Source organism: Trifolium pratense, linkage group LG7 (genome assembly GCF_020283565.1).
Source record: "Trifolium pratense cultivar HEN17-A07 linkage group LG7, ARS_RC_1.1, whole genome shotgun sequence".
NCBI lineage: Eukaryota > Viridiplantae > Streptophyta > Magnoliopsida > Fabales > Fabaceae > Trifolium > Trifolium pratense.
This window is the reverse complement of record NC_060065.1, coordinates 7,713,776-7,735,220: the sequence shown is the minus strand read 5'-3', so window position 1 is coordinate 7,735,220 and position 21,445 is coordinate 7,713,776. Positions and strand designations below refer to the sequence as shown.

At 31.5% G+C, this 21,445-nt stretch overlaps 2 protein-coding genes and 1 long non-coding RNA gene across 3 annotated transcripts; 2 read left to right on the top strand and 1 right to left on the bottom strand.

The window, feature by feature from the left end:
• Nucleotides 1-503: 503 nt before the first annotated feature.
• Nucleotides 504-2,451, bottom strand: LOC123894309. The gene is made up of 3 exons (XR_006803670.1): nucleotides 2,253-2,451; nucleotides 890-2,165; nucleotides 504-800 (listed from the first exon to the last, which is right to left on the bottom strand). It is a non-coding gene; the product is annotated as an uncharacterized LOC123894309 (long non-coding RNA).
• An 8,799-nt stretch (nucleotides 2,452-11,250) lies between these two features.
• Nucleotides 11,251-14,942, top strand: LOC123894308. The gene is made up of 3 exons (XM_045944270.1): nucleotides 11,251-11,862; nucleotides 13,344-13,691; nucleotides 13,934-14,942. The coding sequence occupies exons 1-3, from the start codon at nucleotides 11,512-11,514 to the stop codon at nucleotides 14,537-14,539; spliced, it is 1,305 nt and encodes a 434-aa protein (XP_045800226.1). The 5' UTR covers nucleotides 11,251-11,511; the 3' UTR covers nucleotides 14,540-14,942.
• Nucleotides 14,943-17,605: 2,663 nt separating this feature from the next.
• Nucleotides 17,606-20,234, top strand: LOC123894307. Its single transcript, XM_045944269.1, has 2 exons — nucleotides 17,606-19,645; nucleotides 19,991-20,234. The coding sequence occupies exons 1-2, from the start codon at nucleotides 17,776-17,778 to the stop codon at nucleotides 20,089-20,091; spliced, it is 1,971 nt and encodes a 656-aa protein (XP_045800225.1). The 5' UTR covers nucleotides 17,606-17,775; the 3' UTR covers nucleotides 20,092-20,234.
• Nucleotides 20,235-21,445: the final 1,211 nt, after the last annotated feature.

Sequence of the window (21,445 nt, the reverse complement as noted above, 5' to 3'; positions counted from 1 at the left end):
TAACCTATTTTATTTATAGAGATTATATTTGTTTACATTGTCGATATAATTTTCTTTTGGTATCATATTATAAGTACGAAGTTATTCTCTCTCAATTGATTTTTTTCGTACGCATGAGTCCGAAATTAAACCTTTGAACATCAGTTAATATTACATGCAATATTCCTATTAACTGAGCTATATTTATAGGAACATAAATTATATAATATACTAATACTAAGTATATATACTATTAGAGTCGGAGTGAAACATACAATAAATAATATAGGAGTATAATATATGGATATTTATATGTAAGAGATAGAGGGGACGGGGGGCCTTGGCCACTGCCTGCCCTCGCCAGATTCGTCCCTGCATGAGAAGATGTAAAAATAATTCTTATTGATTGTTTATTGATAAAAGCGGAGATAGAGAAAAAAAACATTCTTGTTCTTGAAAATAGTTTTTCTCTTATAATTTGAAAAGAAAAAAAAAAGATTTTTTCCTTTATAATTTGTGACAGACAGAGTACATGAGGGAAATAAATTCAAGTTTTCACAAAATATGCATACAAATATTTATCAAATAGGGTTACAATTTTTTATAAAAAAAAAATAGGGTTACAATTAATTATAACAAGACAAAATTAAGATGGTTCCAAACCCAACCCAACAAATAAGGCACAAATTTCATAGCTAAAGACAGATTTGCATAATTCCAACTCAGGTGGTGTTAAGCATTTTCCCAAAACTTGATTGTTTCTTCATCAACTTGTAACCTCATTTCATTATGAAGGCCGTGCAACAACGAGGAAGCATAAGCTACAAATATAATTTGGGTATTATGTTAGAAAAAAAATTAAAGCAACTATAAAATTTCAATCAAATTGTAAAATAGATATTTCAACTACCTCTCCTTAAATGTTTGGAGTGAAGTTTTGTGCTATGCCTATCCAGTCGATCACCAAACAGCATTATTGTCACTGAACATTAATATACTAAACACTTAATAGGCTAGACATAAAGTTTAAGTAAACAAAATAGTAAATTAAGAGTAAAGTTTATATACCCACTGGCGATTATGCCGTCCGGCATGCCCAGCACATGCCTGGGCTGCCCTTTTTTTTTGTAATAATAAGAAACAAGAAAAAATAAAAATAAAAAAAAGAAACGTATTTCGTAAAGGTACCGTACGATGTTTATTTTAGGTTTCAATTTGGTCCCTTATTTTTTAAAAGTTTCAAGTTGGTTCCTTATGTTATTGATCTCAACATAAATTGGTCGTTTTCGTTAAATTTTGAGTTAATTTTTTCTAACTTTTTGTTAAATTTTGAGTTAATTTTTCTAAAACATTCACATAGTACTCTCCTAAGTGGTCTACGTACGCAAATTCATTAGAAAAGTCGACGATTTAAACTAAAATTTGAGGAAAATGACCAACTTGAAACTTTTAAAAAATAAGGGAGCAAATTGAAACCTAAAATAAACATAACAGATCAAATATGCAATTAATTCTAATTTTTAACAACTTAAAACCTTCTCATCTATAATCCTTGTTTGATGACTTGATGGTGTTTTGAATTTTTAAAATTTGTTAAGCTGTTTTTATTGTATAAATTAATAAGTAGTTTAATATAATTATATACGTCGATGTGGATTCAGTTTTCATTATAGTCTCTTATTTAGTTGAGCCTTAATTATATTGGAAACATGGCTATATTCTTGCATGTTATTTCTTGTTTAAAAATTTCTTCCAAAATTAAATATTGAAAAACAGAGTTTAAATATTTTTATATTCGAAATTTGGGTTGATAAAATTCTCTCCAAAAATTTGCCCAGACTCCTTAACAATCCTGGAGTCGCCACTGTATATACCTATAGTCGCAGTTCGGGATCTCAGCCTCCTCTGCGACCATTATATGCAACATCATGCATATAATGATAGATTTAGATAAGATATTAAATTTGTAGTTCTATTTGGCTACATTAATTAAATTAATTAAAAATAAAACAGTACCACCGTAGCATTTATAAGATAAAAACTTTGTAAACTTATCATACTGATTAATCAAAGAAATTATAGTCGATTGAAATAAGAAAAATATCACAAATGATGACCGCCGACCAAATAAAGCACAAAGTAGATAACCAAGAAATAAACAACATCTTCGGCAATAGAATGGTTCCCTGGTGAGATTTCAGATCAAGAGTTAATATAGCATAGGTTAAGATTAAAGAACATAGACAAATAAAATTGATAGATGCAACAAATACCTCATTCTCTATGGTGATAACAGTCACTGGTTTGCTGTTTTTTATTCTTAATTTAAACGAAAGATGATGAAGATAGTTTATATGAATGTGGTGATAGTTTATATGAATTATGGAGCAGTGTCCATAATGCTTGCAACTTGCAAGCTATACTATCGTCACATTTGCATCTCTCTTGTCATTTTCACCTTTATTGTATCTTGTCACTTCCTTCTTTTTACCTTTCTATCTTGTCACTTGTATTTTTCTTTCATGGCTCACTAAGACCATGTGCAATTGTGTTTAACGAGAGAGTTGAATGAGTGTTGAATGATTGGAGAGATGTGTTGAATGTGTGTGTTGAATGATGTGGAGAAGAGAAGTGTTGAAAATATTCAACAGAGTTGAATGCTGATCAGGGGGACACGTGGCGCGCTTTAATTTGGCCACAGGAGCTCGTGTGGCCCACGCGCAAACAAGGCGTGTTAGAGTGAAAAGCAGCAAAGAGAGAAAGCTTATTCAGGTCATGTGGGTAGTTCTGATTGGCCGGTTGGATTTTTACTATCTTAATACTTTTAACTCAATTATTTCATTGCAAATTAATTTTTTATTTTTTTACCAAAATTCATGATTTTTTTTGTCTATAAATAGGGACTTGGTTCATTTGATTTGGACGCAGAAAAAAAATGGATTTTTTCACTATATTAATTTATTATTATCTCCATATTAGTGTTAATCTTGAAGTATTAGTCTTTTTTTTTAGTGAAATGGATCCCAATAATCATGTTGCTTGTGTGTGTATTGCATTTTAAATTATTTGTATCGTACTAATTATGTTGCTTGTGTGTTGTATTGTATTTCAAATTATTTGTATCATACTAATTACATTACTTGTGTGTTGCTTTTTAAATTAAGTTAAAAGGATTTGTGTCATATAAATTATTTAAATAAATTTTTTTATTAAAAAAATTAAAAAATAAATTGTTAAGTGTTTATTATTTTAATTTAATTTTGATCGATAATTGTAATTTTATGTAATCATAAAAATAAAAATTTAAATTTAAATAAGAATATGAAAAAAAAAAGTGGCGGGGTAGAGAAAGTGGTGGGGAAGAGTGTTGAATGAAAAAATCATTGGAGAGGGTAAAAGTTGAATGAATGTTAAATAATTAGGTGGAAGAAAGAGAAAATGATGTGGAGTGTTGGGAAGTGAAAAAGTGATGTTGAATATTTTCCACCATTGTACATGGTCTAACAAGATGAAAAATGGAACATGTTTATAAGTTATTATATTATAACTAGGCTTAAATGCAGTTTTGATCCCCCTATTTTGAAGTTTTGGTCCCCTCATTTCAAAAACCAAATTTTTAGTCCCCCTATTTTAGATTTTTTGTACGTTTGGTCCCCCACTTTATTTTGAGTCAATTTTCATGATGTGGCAGATGACACATGGAAATTACAATTACACGTGACATTATTGTTTATTTTATTTCAATAAATCATTTTATTAAAATTTATTTTGATTAATAAAATATTTAATTAATTAATTAATTAATTAAAAGAGATTAATCCCAAAAATTCCGAATTTTCCCAGATTTTTCATCTACGATCATCATGTCATCTCAAATCTAGATTTCTTCCTCATCTCATCTTCAAAATTAGGGAATGCTTTGTTGAGTTGGTTTCCCTTTAGGTCTGGAGTTTTATGCTATGAGGAAAGTTATAGAACAAATAAACTTGTACAGTAAATAGGTAATTTTATTGATATTGGGAAACAATTAACGATTTCCTGATTGAAAAACATGGAAAAATTTCTTGTTCACATTAGTAAGATTTTTGGTTACGAGGAGTTAAGTGGAAGAAACGGAGAAAGATTTTGGTGGGGTTGGTGATGAAGTTGAATAAATTTGGATTTTTTTTGTTGATAGACGAATAAATTTGGATTTGGAGATGAGAGGATGAACCCAACTATGATAGTGAAGAATTCCAGGAAAATTAGGGATTTTTGGGATTAATCTCTTTTAATTTATTTATTTAATATTTTATTAATCAAAATAATTATTTTTTTACTGTAATCAAAATAATTTTTAATAATATGATTTATTGAAATAAAATAAATAATAATGCCACGTGTAATTATAGTGTCCATGTGTCATCTGCCACATGATGAAAATTGACTCAAAATGAAGTGGTGGACCAAAAGTACAAAAAATCTAAAATAGGGGGACTGAAAAGTTGATTTTTGAAATAGGGGGACCAAAACTTCAAAAAATTTAAAATAGAGAGATCAAAACTGCATTTAAACCTTATAACTAATATGATGTTTAATAACCTCATCATACACATAGGCACAAATAATGGCTAATGCATATTTCAGGTTGTACAATAAACGCAGATAAGTGGTTGCACAATGAATGCAAGCCTAATTACTTTGTTAGTGTATAAAAAAGCATAGAACAAGTAAAGTTGGACTTTGAATTTGAAGTAGCACTAGCACCTGCTCTATTCACATGGGAGTAAATAGTAACTTTCGTTCCTGAAAGTGTCACTCGCTGTCATAACAGTCCCTGAAACAACAAAAAATATTTAAAAATCCCTGAATCAAACTTCTGTTAGTCAGAATAGTCTCTGACACCTATACAAGAATTAAAATGACAGTAAAAATCAAAATTTCTTAAATAAAAACAAATACAATAAAAATGAACAAAAACAAATCTTCATCTTCTTTCTCCTCTCTTCCTCACAAACCTCCATCAAGCATCAATATGTCAAACCCACCTTCCATTTTCTTCAAAAATATTTTGGATTAAATAATAGAAATTCATATCAACTCCTACCTCTATCTTCAAACTTGAAAAAAGAACATTCATTTAAATTAATCTACTAACTTATAAAGTAAATTGACACAAATAAATACCCCAAAAATTATCACAATAACAACAAGTTTAAAGTAAACAAATAAGGGAGAGTGAGGATGGAAATTGACCCATGAGGGTTGTGAAAAAATAGGTCGATAATTGGTAAAAGTTGGCAAAGCAAAGCATTACAAAAGTTCCACATATCTTCCACTAAATCAAGACCTTGTTCTTGTATCAACAACAACTTCTTTACCAATTATCGACCTTGGTAAATTGTTTTGTGAAGATGCAATTGAGCTAGAGAAGTTAGACAAAGCTTGTAAAGAATGAGTTTTCTTCCATGTTTTAGTCAATCATTTCTCCTCTCTAATTATCACAATAACAAGTTTAAAGCAAACAAATAAATCTCAGATCTGGTTTTTTTGAACTTTCTGCTCTCTTTATCTCTTGAACTTCTTTTGTTGATTTTGGAAAATATGATTATTCATTTAGTTTTGTTCTAATAGAAGAGGGGGTGAAATATGGAGAAATTTGATTTTTTTTGTTATGGTTTTTTGTTGGGTGAGAAGATGAATTCTAAGAAGGGATATTGGTTGAAGATGAGTTTATTATGAATTTTGGATGAATTTTTCTATTGTTTTTTTTACTATTTTGTTGTATTTTTTTTATTTACAATTTTTTTATGCTCACTTTCAATTTGATTATTGCTTAGGTGGCTATAAAATTAGAATAAAAAATTGCCACATATTGGTCCAACATGTCAAATTTTGGTACACATCATTTAAAACAAACAGAAAGATAACGTTATGGACCATTTTGACTAACAGATATTAAATTCAGGGACTTTAAAATATTTTTTGATGATCCAGGGACTTTTATGACAGCGAGTAACACTTTCGAGAACTAAAATGACAGTTTACTCATTCACATGGATTTCACAATTAGGTTGAATTAGAGGTGGCTTCTAATATCCATCACCCTACAAAGGGATGCAATTTACACAACCTCACTATTTTGGCTACAGTCCAAAATAGGGAAGTGGGACCCATAAATGGATGGCTAGGATTAAATATGACTACACCATATCACCATTTGATGAAGTGGAGCCCACAACTTGATGTAAATGAAAATAAGTTAACTGGAGCGGATTTTTTAAGAATTCATCTAGGTCGGTTACTACCAAATAGTTAACTGGAGCGGTTTTTTTAACCCGTTTTGTGAGTTTTGGCTAATGGATGGGCCAGAACATGACTTGGCCTATTACGTTTTTTTGGTCTACCTTTTTTGGTTTTGAAACAATGGACCAATTAATGATGTTTTCTCTCCCCACCCCTCGTGAATCTTTTATCCCGCCTGAATTTTTAATTTTGCCCTTGAAAAAACTTTGGTTCGTAGAAACCAAAATTTTTTTTTGCCTTGAAAACAAATTTGGGTTTCTAAAAACCGAAATTTTGCAAACCGACTTATTTTGCAAGGGCAAAATTGGAATATTGGGGGTATAAAAGATTCACGGGAGGTGGGGAGAGAAAACATCCCAATTAATAGGACATTTTTTTGCAAATAGGACATTTTTTTGTTAAGTAGTTTAGGCCAAAAATTGAATTTTGCAATATGCTAATAAATTGAGTTTTGACTAATAAATAAAAATAAAATTGTACATATCCCACCAAGTATGTAATCACATACTTGAATTCCAAATGCAGTAAAATGATAAATTAAAAAATAAGAAATGTGAAAACATATATAAGAGTTAATTTTATTTAATTTTATTTTGTTCTTACACTGTTTCTACTCCCTTCAGATATGCTAGGGTTACAATTTTTTCACCTTCAATCTTTTCAACTAGAAAGTAGATTAATGTAGCAATTAATAACAAAATAATAAATGGCTTCTAATATGAAATAATACTATTTTTTTTAAGCAATAAAATTATAGTATTATGTGGAAACTTGTAGAAAATCAAATCATATGGTTGTCAAACTCGCGAGTAGACTCTTAAACTCGTACGAGTTTACGTATAGGAAGCAAAAACGAATTGAATCGCTCATAGAATCGATTTTTGATAAACTCGGTTAGATTCGAATAGACTCGCATAAACTCGCGAGTTTATGGTGAGTTTACGAGTCTATAAGTCTTTTGAAAAAAAATTAATTTTTTTTATTAAAAAATCCCCATCCAAAACACAAAATTAAAAAAAATAAAATAAAATAAAAATTGAAAACCCTTAATGAAGAAAATAATGAGCAAACTGATGTTAATGTTGAGCAAGTTGATGTTACTGCTAACAATGTTGAGGAACCTGATGTTATTATTACCAATGTTGTGCAATGGTGGCGGCAATGTTGAATTAAGTGAAAGTTCAAGCAATCCAACCTTGGTTAATGACGAAGAAGGTGTTTTATCTGGGGCAGAGTTTGATGATGATGGTGATGATTATATTGGTGGTGATGATGTCACCGGAACTTTGATCTTTGAAGTCATTATCATATATATATTTTATCGGAGCTTTGCTATTTTGTTTGTTTTACTATGGAGCTTTTTTGTTGACAAGTTTGTTTGGAGTTTGAAATTTTAATTTTTATTTGAAAATGGAATTTTATGTTAATTGGTGTTCCATTATACAGTAGAAACTCTTTAAATTAATACTCGATAAATTAATAAACTCTCTAAAATAATAAATTTGTCCGGTCCCGACTCGGGCCAATGTAAAAAATTGAAAAACTCGATAAAATAATAAGATAATAATTTTTCGGGAGATCCCTTTATAATTTTCGGTCCCAAGAAATTCATAAATTAATAATTCATAGAAACTGAAAAAAAAAATATATTACACTCTATTGAAATATGATTCAATAGTTTAAGAATACATTGAACACATTTGTTCCTCTTGTTTACATTTACTGTACTTCAAAAGTCATTATTGATTTCCAATGCATATGAACACAGTAGTTACTAATTTACGTTGAGTCTCAAGGTTCGCTGCAACGTAATTCTAAGAGGCATAAACTAATTTGCCTTTTTATTTGGTATGTACAGTATAATTACTTAAAAACTCTTTAAATTAATAATTATTAATTTATCGATAAATTAATAACTCTCTAAATTAATAAATTTATCCGGTCCTGATATTATTAATTTAAAGAGTTTCTACTATATATATATATATATATATATATATATATATATATATATATATATATATATATATATATATATATATATATATATATATATATATGGGGGAAGAATCAAATTACACCGGTGTAACATTTGAGTAATGTTACACCGCTCAATAACGCTTCAACGAATACAAATTTTACAAAATCCACCGTTGGATTGATATGTTATTGAGATTGATCAAGCTTAACGGTATTCAATAAAAATCTAAAATCATTAATATCGTATAGATCATCCATATTAATTTTTACAAAAATCTAAAATCGTTTGGTATCTTATTGAGACCAATCAAGATTAATGGTTTATGTGTTTTTATTGAATACCGTTTATCTTGATCGATCTCAATAACATATCAAACGATTTTAGATTTTTATAAATTATAACATAGATGATCTATAGGATATAAATTTTCAATCAAATTGTGGATTTTGTAAAATTTGTATTCGTTAAAACGTTATTGAGCGGTGTAATATTACTCAAATGTTACATCGGTGTAATTTGATCCCTCCCATATATATATATATATATATATATATATATATATATATATATATATATATATATATATATATATATATATATAGGGAGTGTATCCGGTGAGAACTGATAATTATTATGAGAAATGATAACTATTAATAATAACCATTAGATTTAATTGACGCATCAGATTAAAATTCTCCCACCCACTTAAAACCTCATGTAATCTTATTTTTAAAGATTGAAAATCTTTCCTAATTTATTCATAAAATTTTTCCTAATTTATTAAGATATTAACGCAAGGTAGTGTATATGATATGCTAACAGTAACACAAATAGAAAAATGCAGGAAAACCTCCACCCCAAAAAGAATGCAGGTGCCCAATGAAGAATTCAATTTTGACTTTGGAATGATTATTCATTATTCTTTTTGCTATTAGATGGAATTAGTGATTTACATATCTACTCAACATAGCTATTTTTCATTTTAGGGTCATGTTAACATGTGCATCAAAGGCACATGTTAATGTATCTAAAAATAGAAATATGCATTTAATAACATAAAAGAATTTAATGTTTAAAAAGTATAATGCACAAGTTACAAAAAAATATTACTACATTTGTATTTTTAACATGTGCCATTGGTGCACATGTTAACATTTTCCTTCATTTTATCTTACATTGGTTTATCTTGTACTATTTAGTGAGATTAAGACCTTATAGCTCATTAAAAGGAGCACTATTGATTGATGGAAAACTCAAAACATTTTTCTATGATTGACTTTTCTAATATTTGACACATACGTGTTCTGCATCATAATTTTGAGTTTTCATCATAATTTTGAGTTTTCGTCAGTGATACTGTAAATTACACATTAGTAAGCTATTTACATGTGTTAATAACTTAATAAATTAGGAAAGATTATATATTGGAAGATTTTTCAATCTTCACAAATAAGATCACATGAGGTTTTAAGTGAGTGTGAGAATTTTAATCTGATGCGTCAATTAAATCTGATGGTTATTTGTAATAGTTCTCATTTCTCATAATAATTATCAGTTCTCACCGGATACATTCCCGGTAACTAATACCTTAAAGTGGGAAAAAAAAGTAAACAAAAGTATTTCAATGAAAATGGGCCGGACTATCCCATTTGCCCACAAGCCCATATAAATCAATCGGACTCCTTAATGTGTAGTCCACTAACCAATAAACTAAATCTAACACTTATGAAAAATTATCTTTAAATCTCTCGATATACTCTAAATTTCTCAAATTTTCCGAAACATATTGATGGGCTTAGAGCATATTGAACGGCTTAATGAAAAATTTCAATATTTATTTAGTCCGACCCATCTATCACACCGTGATACACCAGATCACCCCATTTCACATCTCTACTTGTCACAGCAAATCCAAAGAAATAGTCTCATGATCCTGATCTTTCTTTTTTTGGTCAAGAAGCTAAATAATAGATTTACACATTTAAATGTGGAGAAACATAAAATCCGAGATTCAAACCCGACCAAATAATATCCATGGTAGTAACTGCTACAGTGTTGTTCCATGACCCTGATCTATCCCACATTGATTTGGAACGATGATGCCGGCTGGTTATTGGCCAATGGTTATTTATGGGAGATACAGAGAGAGAGAGAGAGAGAGAGAGAGAAGTCGTTCATTACCTAGGAAAGGTTTCATTTGACCGTCACAGATTACTAACGGCGCACCAATCTCACAAAACAAGAATGCCAATTGCCGTTTGATTTCCTATTTTCTCATTGGACGACACATTTATGTCCTGCTACTCTCTCTCCCATTCTGTCGCTTTCCATTTTCACTTTCTTCTAAATTCCAAAACATATCACAGGCTACAGCCACCATAAAAAACAAGTTGACACCAACAGGATTAGCATTTCTTATTGGAAAACTCAAATTAAATAAAATTGCTTTAAAATTTGTGTAATTAATTTTAGTAAAATATAAAAAATAATATTTTTAATATAAAATTTATCTTTTATTTTCTCATTAACATTAATTCTTTTTTTTTTTTTATAATAGAACAGATGATCGAATCCAGGATCTAAATTCCTCACCAATAAACCAAATCTACTAACTTATTTGTAGTACACTACTCCCTCCAATCTCATAAATAAAATATAATTTTTTATGTTCATTAAAAAAAATGTATTTAACCGATAATATAGATTAAATATTGATCGTACCTAGATCAGAGATGGTCTTGTCGGTGGTGCTCCTCTTCCGTTCCGGTGAATGAGAGAGAGTTGTGTAATTGTAGGTGTTCCGACGCTCAAGTCAGTGTGTGAAGCAAAATTTTCATAAAAAAATAAAATGCGTCTGACTCCACTGTATGAGTGGAGTATATATAGTCTCCAGCGCTGGACCAATGCCGTTAATGGCTGCCGAAAAACAGCTGGAGAGCCATGATAATATGTGTAGATATTGTGACCGTTGATCTGAGTTTGATCTTCATGGGTTGCTCCGCAATTGCGCTATACTCGATGGTCCAAGAGAGGATTTCATCGGCGAATGAGCTTTAGGCCAAGTCAGTACACAAGTTACAAACACATATCACAAAAAAATAAAAAATTCTATAATCATTCAAGTAAAGACCAAAATGTAATGTCTTTTTCTCACGGCTGTTTCTGTTGGTATTTTCTCACAGTTGTCTGTAGTTGTGGTGACTATTCTGTCTAGCTTGCTATTTCAGCCTCAACAGAACAAACACAGACTCCAGGTAACAGTAACAATGGAAAGGAAACAAGGCTTGTTTTCGTCGCTGAAAGATGATTTAATCAAAGGGTTGTCACCGGCGAGTAGTACTTCTCCGATGTCAAGTTTGCTCAGGCGGAGGAAGAAAGAGTATGTTCCTCCACTTGACCTGTTCATTGGAGGAGCATGTCCATCTACTCCGGCGAGGCCACCGTTGGAAGCAATGTCGCCGTTGAAGGAAGGTCCTGAAGATACAGAATGTAGCATCGGTACTTCTTCATCTTCCGATCTCAGACTGCTGCTTGGTGTTTTGGGTGCACCTCTTGCTCCTCTTCATGTCAGCACCACTGAACCCTTTCCTCATCTTGCTATCAAAGACATTCCCATTGTTAGTTTCTCTTACTTTCCCCCTTTTTTGTTTTTCTTTCTTTTTTCAGTACTGTGAGTGAACCTAAAAAATAGAAAGAAAAATTTATTATATAAGTAGTTATTCTCACAAATTCCAATTCATTGCATGCATTCAGATGTGTTAGCAATTAAGAAACAGACAGGGGAGAAGGAGAAAGGAGGCGGCTAGGGTTCCAATAGAATAAATAGTACTCCCTCCGGTCTCATATATAAGCAAATAGTATAGTATTCATTTTTCAGGTTCATTAAATAACTGATGTATCTCCGTAATATGAACCAAATATACATCAGTTATTCAATAAAACAAATATTTGCTTTATATACGAGACAAGAGAAGGTAACATCTCCTTTCAAGAGAGAGCATTAAGAGTTTGTCAATCATACAAAGACTCTATCCTAAAACATATTTTCTAATATTCGAACACCCTCCTCAAGCTAAAGCTCAAACCAAACCAACTAATTTCAGAACCAACAGAGATGAACAACCAACGGACTATCTAGTATTGCTCGAGTATCAAAGGTACGAGCTTGCTCAAGAATGTTGGCAATGTACTTGGATGGAGAGAGGAGATAACATATAGGAGAGTAATGTACTTGGATTGAGAGAGGAGATAACATCTAGGAGAGTATGCGATGTCAATCCCCATTAAGTAGTGGGAGTGTCCAAATCCTTCATCTCAAATATTTTTGCTAACTGTAATTTTAACTCACCTATACTAATCATATCATTAACATATAAGGGGAGTAGAATACGATCAGGAGATGTATTCTTGACAAATAAAGCAGAATCATGATTACTAGAGTGGAATTCTAGAGATATAATTGTAGGGGAGAACTTCTCAAATCAAGCTCTTGAAACTTGTTTCATACCATAGAGAACTTTCTCCAATTTTACACACTTCTCATGAATATGAGAAACACATGGTGTAAACAGAGAAGAGCAGAAGGAGAAAGGAAGTTAGGGTTCCAACAATAAAATGCATAATGGTTATGAAAATAAGGGTTACAAAGAGAATATATAGTAAACCATAAAAGAACTAGACTACTAACTTAGAAATCTAAAAGGTCCAATAGCATAAGTCCAATAGACTATTATCCAGCAAGATGGTCTAGATTTTAATGCAAATTTTGTTTTGTTTTGTAAAATCTAAAATATTGAGCTTACCGTCTTATTTCAATCCAACAATCACTGTTGTGCACACTACGTGAATGTGTGCAATTGATGATTAACAGGAATCCAAATTTGATTCTAACTAGGCCCACAAATCTTAACTAACTTGCAATTAATACTAACCAATTTGTAACTATCTACAACCAACTCAAACTAATTCCAACAAGTACAGGTCTGTGTTGTTGAATGTTGATCTTTAAAAAGTATATCTGCTTCCATTTTCTTCAATATAATTAGGGTTAATTAATCATCACAGATTTCGATTACTAACTTAATGGATGTTGCTACAGGAAACATCTTCTGCTCAATACATATTGCAGCAGTACATAGCTGCTTCTGGAGGGTTGAAGCTTCAGGATTCTGTTTACAATGCTTATGCAATGGGAAAGGTGAGGATGATTGCTTCCGAGTTTGAGACGGCTAACAAGCTCGTGCGAACTCGGAACCCCTCTAAAGCTGCACAATCTGGTGGGTTTGTCTTGTGGCAAATGAAGCCAGACATGTGGTATGTGGAGCTTTCTCTTGGTGGAAGCAAGGTTCATGCAGGTTGCAATGGAAAACTTGTGTGGCGTCACACACCTTGGCTTGGTCCACATGCAGCCAAAGGACCAGCCAGACCTTTGAGACGTGCTCTTCAGGTTTCTTTTCTTTAGCCGTTAGAATTTGTTAAAGATAGTTGCAAGTTGGTTAAGATTTGTTAACTTAGTTAAGATTGCTATATAAAGTCTATCTTACACTTATTTTAATAAACTTTTCTCATTCTATCAATTCCAAATAATTAATCTTTCTCTTTATTGAACTCTAATTTGCTTCTCAGCATTATTATTTGTTATATTGTTATATTGCCACTCTATAATTTAGACTTTGTTTTTGTTTGTAGGGACTTGATCCGAGAACAACTGCAACCATGTTTATCAATGCAAGATGTATTGGAGAGAAGAAGATTAATGGAGAAGACTGTTTCATTCTCAAAATATGTTCAGATCCCGCCACATTAAAAGCCAGAAGTGAAGGTTCTGCAGAGATCATCAGACATGTTTTGCTTGGCCACTTTAGTCAGAAAACAGGACTTCTTATTCACTTGGAAGACTCCCATTTGACTCGTATCCAGAACAATGGAGGTGATGCTGTTTATTGGGAGACCACAATCAATTCATTTCTTGATGATTATAGGTCTATTGAAGGGATTATGATTGCTCATTCGGGTCGTTCACAAGTGACACTTTTCAAGTTTGGAGAAACAGCCATGAGCCACACTAAAACAAGGATGGAAGAAGCGTGGATAATTGAAGAAGTGGCGTTCAATATCCCTGGCCTTTCTGTGGACTGTTTCATTCCACCAGCTGAGCTAAGGTTTGCTTCTGTGACTGAAGCCTGTGAATTTCCTCTTGGTCAGAAAATGATGAGTGATGTTGCAGTAGCTGCAGAACATGCCAAAGTTCCTCAAGGACCTCAACGATACAAAAACCACATGCAGGCAATGTGAATAACTATGTAGCACCGACACTTAGGTTGAACATGTGTCCAGTGTCCAACACCGATATGACACTGGCACATGTAGTTATGTTCAAATATTTCAGTTTCTCATGTTATTACATGGGTGAACGTGTTTATGTGTTTGTGTTGTGTGTGATGTCCGTGAATGTTTAGCAAAAGGGAAATTTTTAATTAGCCCGGCTGTCTAATTTTAACACGTTTACCGAACGTCAACTTGCTGGAGGTGAATGTTGCAGCATGGTTGTCTAGTGTACTTTTCTGCTGCAGGTCATTGCCTCATCAAATTTGTTAATAGGGACAATCATCATCCTATCCCCAAAAGCGAATTGAAACATTCTCTTGTGGTTTTTTTTTTGGCGGATGATTTTGCAATGCAAGGTTTATTTTTCCCACTTGTTTTCAGTTTGGGATCAGCTGATAAATATTGTAGGATATCATTAGTCTTTCTGTGACATCATTCAACTTGAAGATTAAATGTCACAAAATTTAATTAATTATGACCAGTTATGAATTTTAATTTTTGAAGCACCATTACTGTTTGTACCCCTAAGAATTTTTCTTCTTACTTTTATGGAAGTCATGTAGTAGCATGCATCTAGTTTCGGTTATAAAATTCCATCCCCTTATTTGGATGACATGGCTTTCAATATAAAGTTGTTGACTAGTTGTAACATCCTTAAACCTCTTATTCTTTTCCAACTTGAATATTTTCAACTAGTTGTAACATGGTTGTAACATCCATATGTTTCACACTCAACCCATTATCTCCTTACTCGCCAATCGCCATGTTCTCGTCATACTCGAGACAACAGTGTATTGGAAGCAGAGGGTCTTGCCGTGATGGATAGACCCATGATCCTTTTGGCATCGGCTAGAGGACCACGGCAAGCGAGTAGCTGCCAAGGAAACAATTGACTAGTTATCACAAAAGGAGGGTAGGCCGATGAAAAAAGAGATAACATTCCTTACCCAAAAACAAAGTTCCGGAGAGATTAAGTGTATGTTTGGATTGACAATAGGTTTATCAAAATCACGGTGACATTAATTTTTTTGGTTTTCATCACCAGTATCCGGTTCACTGAACCGCCTAATTTAATCTGCGGATCAGTTCTGACATCAAATAGTTTCATCCCCTTCTGATCGCAATTGCGGGGGATCAAACCATGCAGTGACACTATAATTTTGTTGAAGCTATAAAGCATCACTTTTGTCAAGATTGTGGTGGCTTGCCTTAATTATAACAATTTTACCGTCAATCTAAACATGCACTAATTTGGTAAGAGGATGTCATAGATTCCAACCGAAAACACCCCCTTTTACCTTATTCTTGATTTGCAAAAATGAGGCACCCCCAACATTCACTTACATTCATTGGTTGACAAGGGACTAAGTGGATTTTGAACAACAAAGAAACATTAATTCATGCTAAATTCCTGCATGTGTCCAGACATCTAGTCTTTGCCATCATAAGCATAGAGCTGTTACTATTAATTTTTCCATGACAATGGTACGAACAAAAGATTAATAAAATCTCATCTCCAATCATCTTTGAAGCATGTCTGAAATAATCTTCTTAAGTATAACATAAAATCTAAGAAACATACTTTTGATGCTTTCAACCTACGGCAGCCGCATATTCTTGAGACCACCACCATTTGTACTTGGTTCTATTTTTAATTAATCTATAATCTGCTTTCTAAGTTAAGGATTATGGTGATGAATATTTTTGTTTTAATGTGCAAGTTTAGCAATGAAATGGGACCACATTCTAATATTAGGAGATTGTTTGTGGTCCCTTATATTTGTTTAGTAAATCATGTATTCATTTCTCTTCATGTGTTACAATTATAAGTTTTTAAAATATTTAAAGTTAGGTGAATTTCCATAATATACTTCATGTTTAACAATGCTTAATTTGTTCACTTTTTTGCTTAAAGAATGGCTTTAGAGTTTATAGGCATAGGACTAGAGCATTAGAGTTGTTGAAAAAGGAACTTAATTTACTAGAAGCTTGATGACAAAATTGTATAAATTTGGTAGTAAATTTTGTTGTTACATGAGTCTCATCATGATGCAAAATTAAAGATACCAAATTGGTTACGTGATCCTTTGTCACATAAAAACGAAAAACTCTTGAATGAGAAAGGTGAACAGAACATACATAAGAACATTATTTGGATTAAAAAATTAAAGGTAAAGAAGCTTTTCATAAAGTGTTGAACATTACAAATTACCACTTGTACTAGCTTTTGATGTGGGAATCACTTAATGTTAGAAAGCTATACAGTACCAAAAATAGAGTTTTTAGCATTTACACAAATTATAGAAGTGTCCAAATACAAAGTACAACTATTTTCAATAAATAAAGCCTCCTATTAATTAGATTTGTTAATATTATAATTAGCTAGCATTGGTAATTCTTACATTCATGATAGTTAGCTCGTGGCAGTTGCATTATAGACGGTGGTGAAGCTAGCCATTTTTCTTTGAGGGGTCAAATCTAGAAATATATGTTTTGAGTGTTATCTTGAGTTATTTCTTTTCTTAACAAACTCAGCATCTATAACATGCTACCCAAACTCCTCACCACTAGACCAAATCTAGTGACTTATCTTTTAACTTTTTCTATTTCTACTAATTTTGATAAATAAATACAATTTTATAGCTAAATATATCATTGAGGTAGCTATTTATAAAATATACTAATTTATTCAATTAAAAATATTTTTTTTAGGGCAGCCATATATTCATATATGTGAAGGGGTATTTTACGTAATCTTAGAGACATATATTCATATATGTGAAAGGGTATTTTACGTAATCTTAAAGGATGAAATACTTGTCCAATTATGGAGTATTTTATTTAGTTGTCAAAATATTAGATATGGTTATCCACCAGTATAACCACAGAGTAATTTTTATATGGCACAACCCCAAATAAAAATTATTTAGACACACACGTGAGAAAATTTAAATATAAACTAATTTAATCATATCATTTCATCATCTTTTCAATTAATTTTTCCAAACTTTTATATATTTGTCTAAATGAAAATTATTTAGGTTTGTGCCAAGTAAACATGCCATCATTGTTAATCCAAAAAAATTTCAAACTTAAATATATCCCTCACTATCTTCCTCGCATATGTAAAGCAATAAAAGAACTAAGCTAAAGCTTACTGGTCTAAGAAATTATCTCCAACCAATTAATCACTTCACAAAACCATGTCTTCACAAATGAAGAAAAAAACATCAATCCACCACAACTCTCCCAAAACTCCTTACAACACCAATCATGAATATGATGATACAACAGACCATTCTCTACATACTCAACTTTGTAACAACCCATGTTGTTTCTTCTGCATAATGAAAGAACAAAATCCATCTCTAAGAAGATCAAAAATATCAACATGCTTCAAAGAAATGCCTCAAAGAGACAATCAAGAACATGTCTTAGTCCTCAGTGGACTATGGAACATAGCCATGACTCAACCCAACAATCCAGAGTTTCCTTCTCTTGGTATATTCAACTGCTTGGCAAATCTAATAACCAAAGGTACAAAAAACAAAACTTGGCTTCACACAAATCAAAATATATACATACCTTATTATGCTGCTCATATTATTGGCTCTTATACAATGAACAAAGAAGAGTTTGCACAAATAGCCGTTAAATCGGGTGTTATACCACCATTGTTAGAACTTCTGAGAGGTAAAATAAGTTGGGTTGAACAAAGAGTTGCTGTTAGAGCACTTGGTCATTTAGCTAGTTACAATAGTACTTATGAATCAGTGGTAGAGTATGAAACAGAGTTGGTGAAATTAACAATGAATTTAGCTTCAACTTGCTTAGAAAAAATCTATGTTGAATTTATATCAGTTAAGAGAAGAGTTGAGTATCATAGAAACTTGCTTACCAGAGGTTTAGGTGATTTAGAGATGGAGAATCGAAAAGCCGAAGAATGGACTAGTCAACTTCAATGTTGGTCTATTTATCTTCTTAACTGTTTTGCTTGTAAAGATTATAATAACTCTTTGAATCTCATTTGCAAAAAAGTGTTTTTGAATGATTTGTGTGATATGTGGGGTGGATTGATGAATCACACTTCACCATGTGGGTTTGGACTCATTAGAATCATTTGTTACAATAATATTGGAAGGAAAAAAATTGCTAAGTTACCAAAAGTTGTGGAAACTCTTTGTAACCTCTCAAGATCATGTGATGATTGGCAATATCTTGGTATAGATTGTCTTTTATTGCTTCTCAAGGATCAAAATACAAGGTACAAAGTTATTAATATTGATAATGTTGATGTTGTTTCATGTCTTGTTGATTTGATTGAACTTAGAAGCCTTGGAGATAAATCAAATGTTGGTGACACAATCACAAAGGTGCTAGTGTCACTTCTTGAAGATAATGACAATGATTGTAAATTGAAATTCTCGACGAATCTTATTTCGTTGAATTTGAAGTTGGTTAGGAGGAATAAGGAGAAACTAATGTCAGAGGTAAAATTGGAAGAAAAAATGGTTACTGCGAAATTATTTAAGCAAGAAGCTAATCATATGTTTAGTTTGGGAAGAGTAGAAGAAGCTTTATTGAAATATTGTGAAGCACTTGATATTTGTCCATTGAAGTTTAGAAATGAAAGAATGGTGATTTATAGTAACAAAGCTCAGTGTAATCTTTTGCTTAAAAAAACTGATTTAGCTATAAGTGATTCTACACGTGCTCTTTGTCTCTCTAATCCAACAAATTCACATGGTAAAAGTCTTTGGAGAAGGTCACAAGCTTATGATATGAAAGGAATGGCAAAAGAGAGTCTTATGGATTGTATAATGTTTATGAATGGTTTTGTTAAGTCAAATGAGAATAAGAATGTTAAGGTTTCATATCATGTTGCTAGAATGTTCTGCAAACAAATGGATGCCACGTGGCTATTTGGTACTGCTTGTTCAAAGTCAAAGGTGATACACAACGTTAATGTTCCACTTGTGGAAAACACTTGTGAGATTGAAAGGGAGCATGAGATTGAGAATGAGGGTAACTATGAAGACCAACCTTGTGATCAAAAGACAAGTTTCATGCCAGGTAATTATTTATGACATGGCCCTAAATGTTTTATTGCATTCCAGCTAGGCATAGGACATCCAAAATATGAATCGAACTGCACCGAATATAGTCAAATACTGATAGACGGTTTACAATTGGTGCAGTTTATTTCGTATTTTTTCGGTACGATTCATTTCATTTCATTTTATACTTTTTCAAAAAGTTTAATAATCTTTTTGAATCTGAAAAATTAAAATATGATTTGTAGTGTAGATGGCTCGTTTTAAATTTGAATCTCTTTTGCGCTTTTTTCTTTGAACTTTAGAGTGTTTACTGCTTACACAATGGTGAATCACGGACACTTTCTGCTGTGACTTTTTTCAGGTTTGTCTACCATTATTGAAGAACCTTTTCACGCTAAAGAATCTAGTAGAAGAAAGATGGAAAGAGCAAGAAGGAGATTAAAGAAAGCTGTTGTAGATTAATTGATTAATGTAAGTTTTATTAAACTAAATTGGCTTGTTGCTTGTGGATGAAGGGAATCTTATGTGCCAACTCGTAAATTTGGACACTAGCTAGGTTAGAAGTACTTAATTAGAAATATATCTTGTGTCGGTACTTATTATTAGTGGCATGCATGTTCAAATTTTAAATCAAGCTATTAAGACTTAAGAGCCTTATATTAGATGAGACAAGATTTGAACACGAGTTTAACAATAGAATAGTATTTATTTTATAAGTCGGTTTTATGAGGTTGAGTTAGATTTAATCCAATTTCTAAGACAAACAAATTTGGGCTCTCCAATAATTTATTTTGCATATTGAAAATGGCAAAGGGAGTGTGTGTGGTGCATATAATAGAATAGCCAATTATGAAACTAAGAAAGGCGTGATATGGTACATATATAACCCAGCAGAGCAGCACTCAAAGATATGGAGAGGACCACATTTCCATTTTCATTATAATAATACTATACTCTTTTTTTTTTTTTGACTAAATTATAATACTATAATATGTACTGTTACATATTAATCACATCAGAAATACACAACAATGGTCCTTGAACTTAACTCTGTTGGATATTTTCCAAAATATATTTGAAAGGTTGCAATGGTTAATTTGAAATTCAAATTTATATTTTTGAAATCATTTCAAAGGTTGTGTCCCTTCATCATTTTGTCATAAGTTTCTCTATAAATAGAGACACTTAGAAGACAGAAAATACATAAGAGAAATCATAAATTTCATGAGTCAATTTCTGTCAAAATTATTTCTAAATCATTTCTTCATTTCTCTAATGCAAAAGGGTCATTGAAGAAACTTTATTCCGTAAAATATCGTTGATTGATATGCTTGATGTGTATATGCAATTCATGTCAAAGTTTCCAAAGTATCCTGAAGGTAGGGGTGCTCAAATCCAAACCAATCCAAATAAAAACCGAAAACCGATCCAAAAAAACCGAAAACCAGAAAAAACCGAAGTTTTTTGGATGTGTTTGGATGTTCTTTTGTGAAAACCGTTGGATCGGATCGGATTTTGTATTGATTTCTTAAAACCGATCCAAACCGAACCAAACCGCATACATATATTTTAATATTTATTTATCTTTTTATTAGTATAAATATATATATTGCATTAACTTTTTTTTTCATTTTAAATTTTGTTAATACTATATGTTAGTTTAATTTAATCTATTTTTTTTTATTTTTTATATGTTTCGAATATAATTGGTAATTGTCATTCCAAAATATTAATTTTTAATATATTATATGTTTTATTTTACATCAAACTTAATATTTTATGTCAAAAAAAAAATCAAACTTAATATTTATTTTGT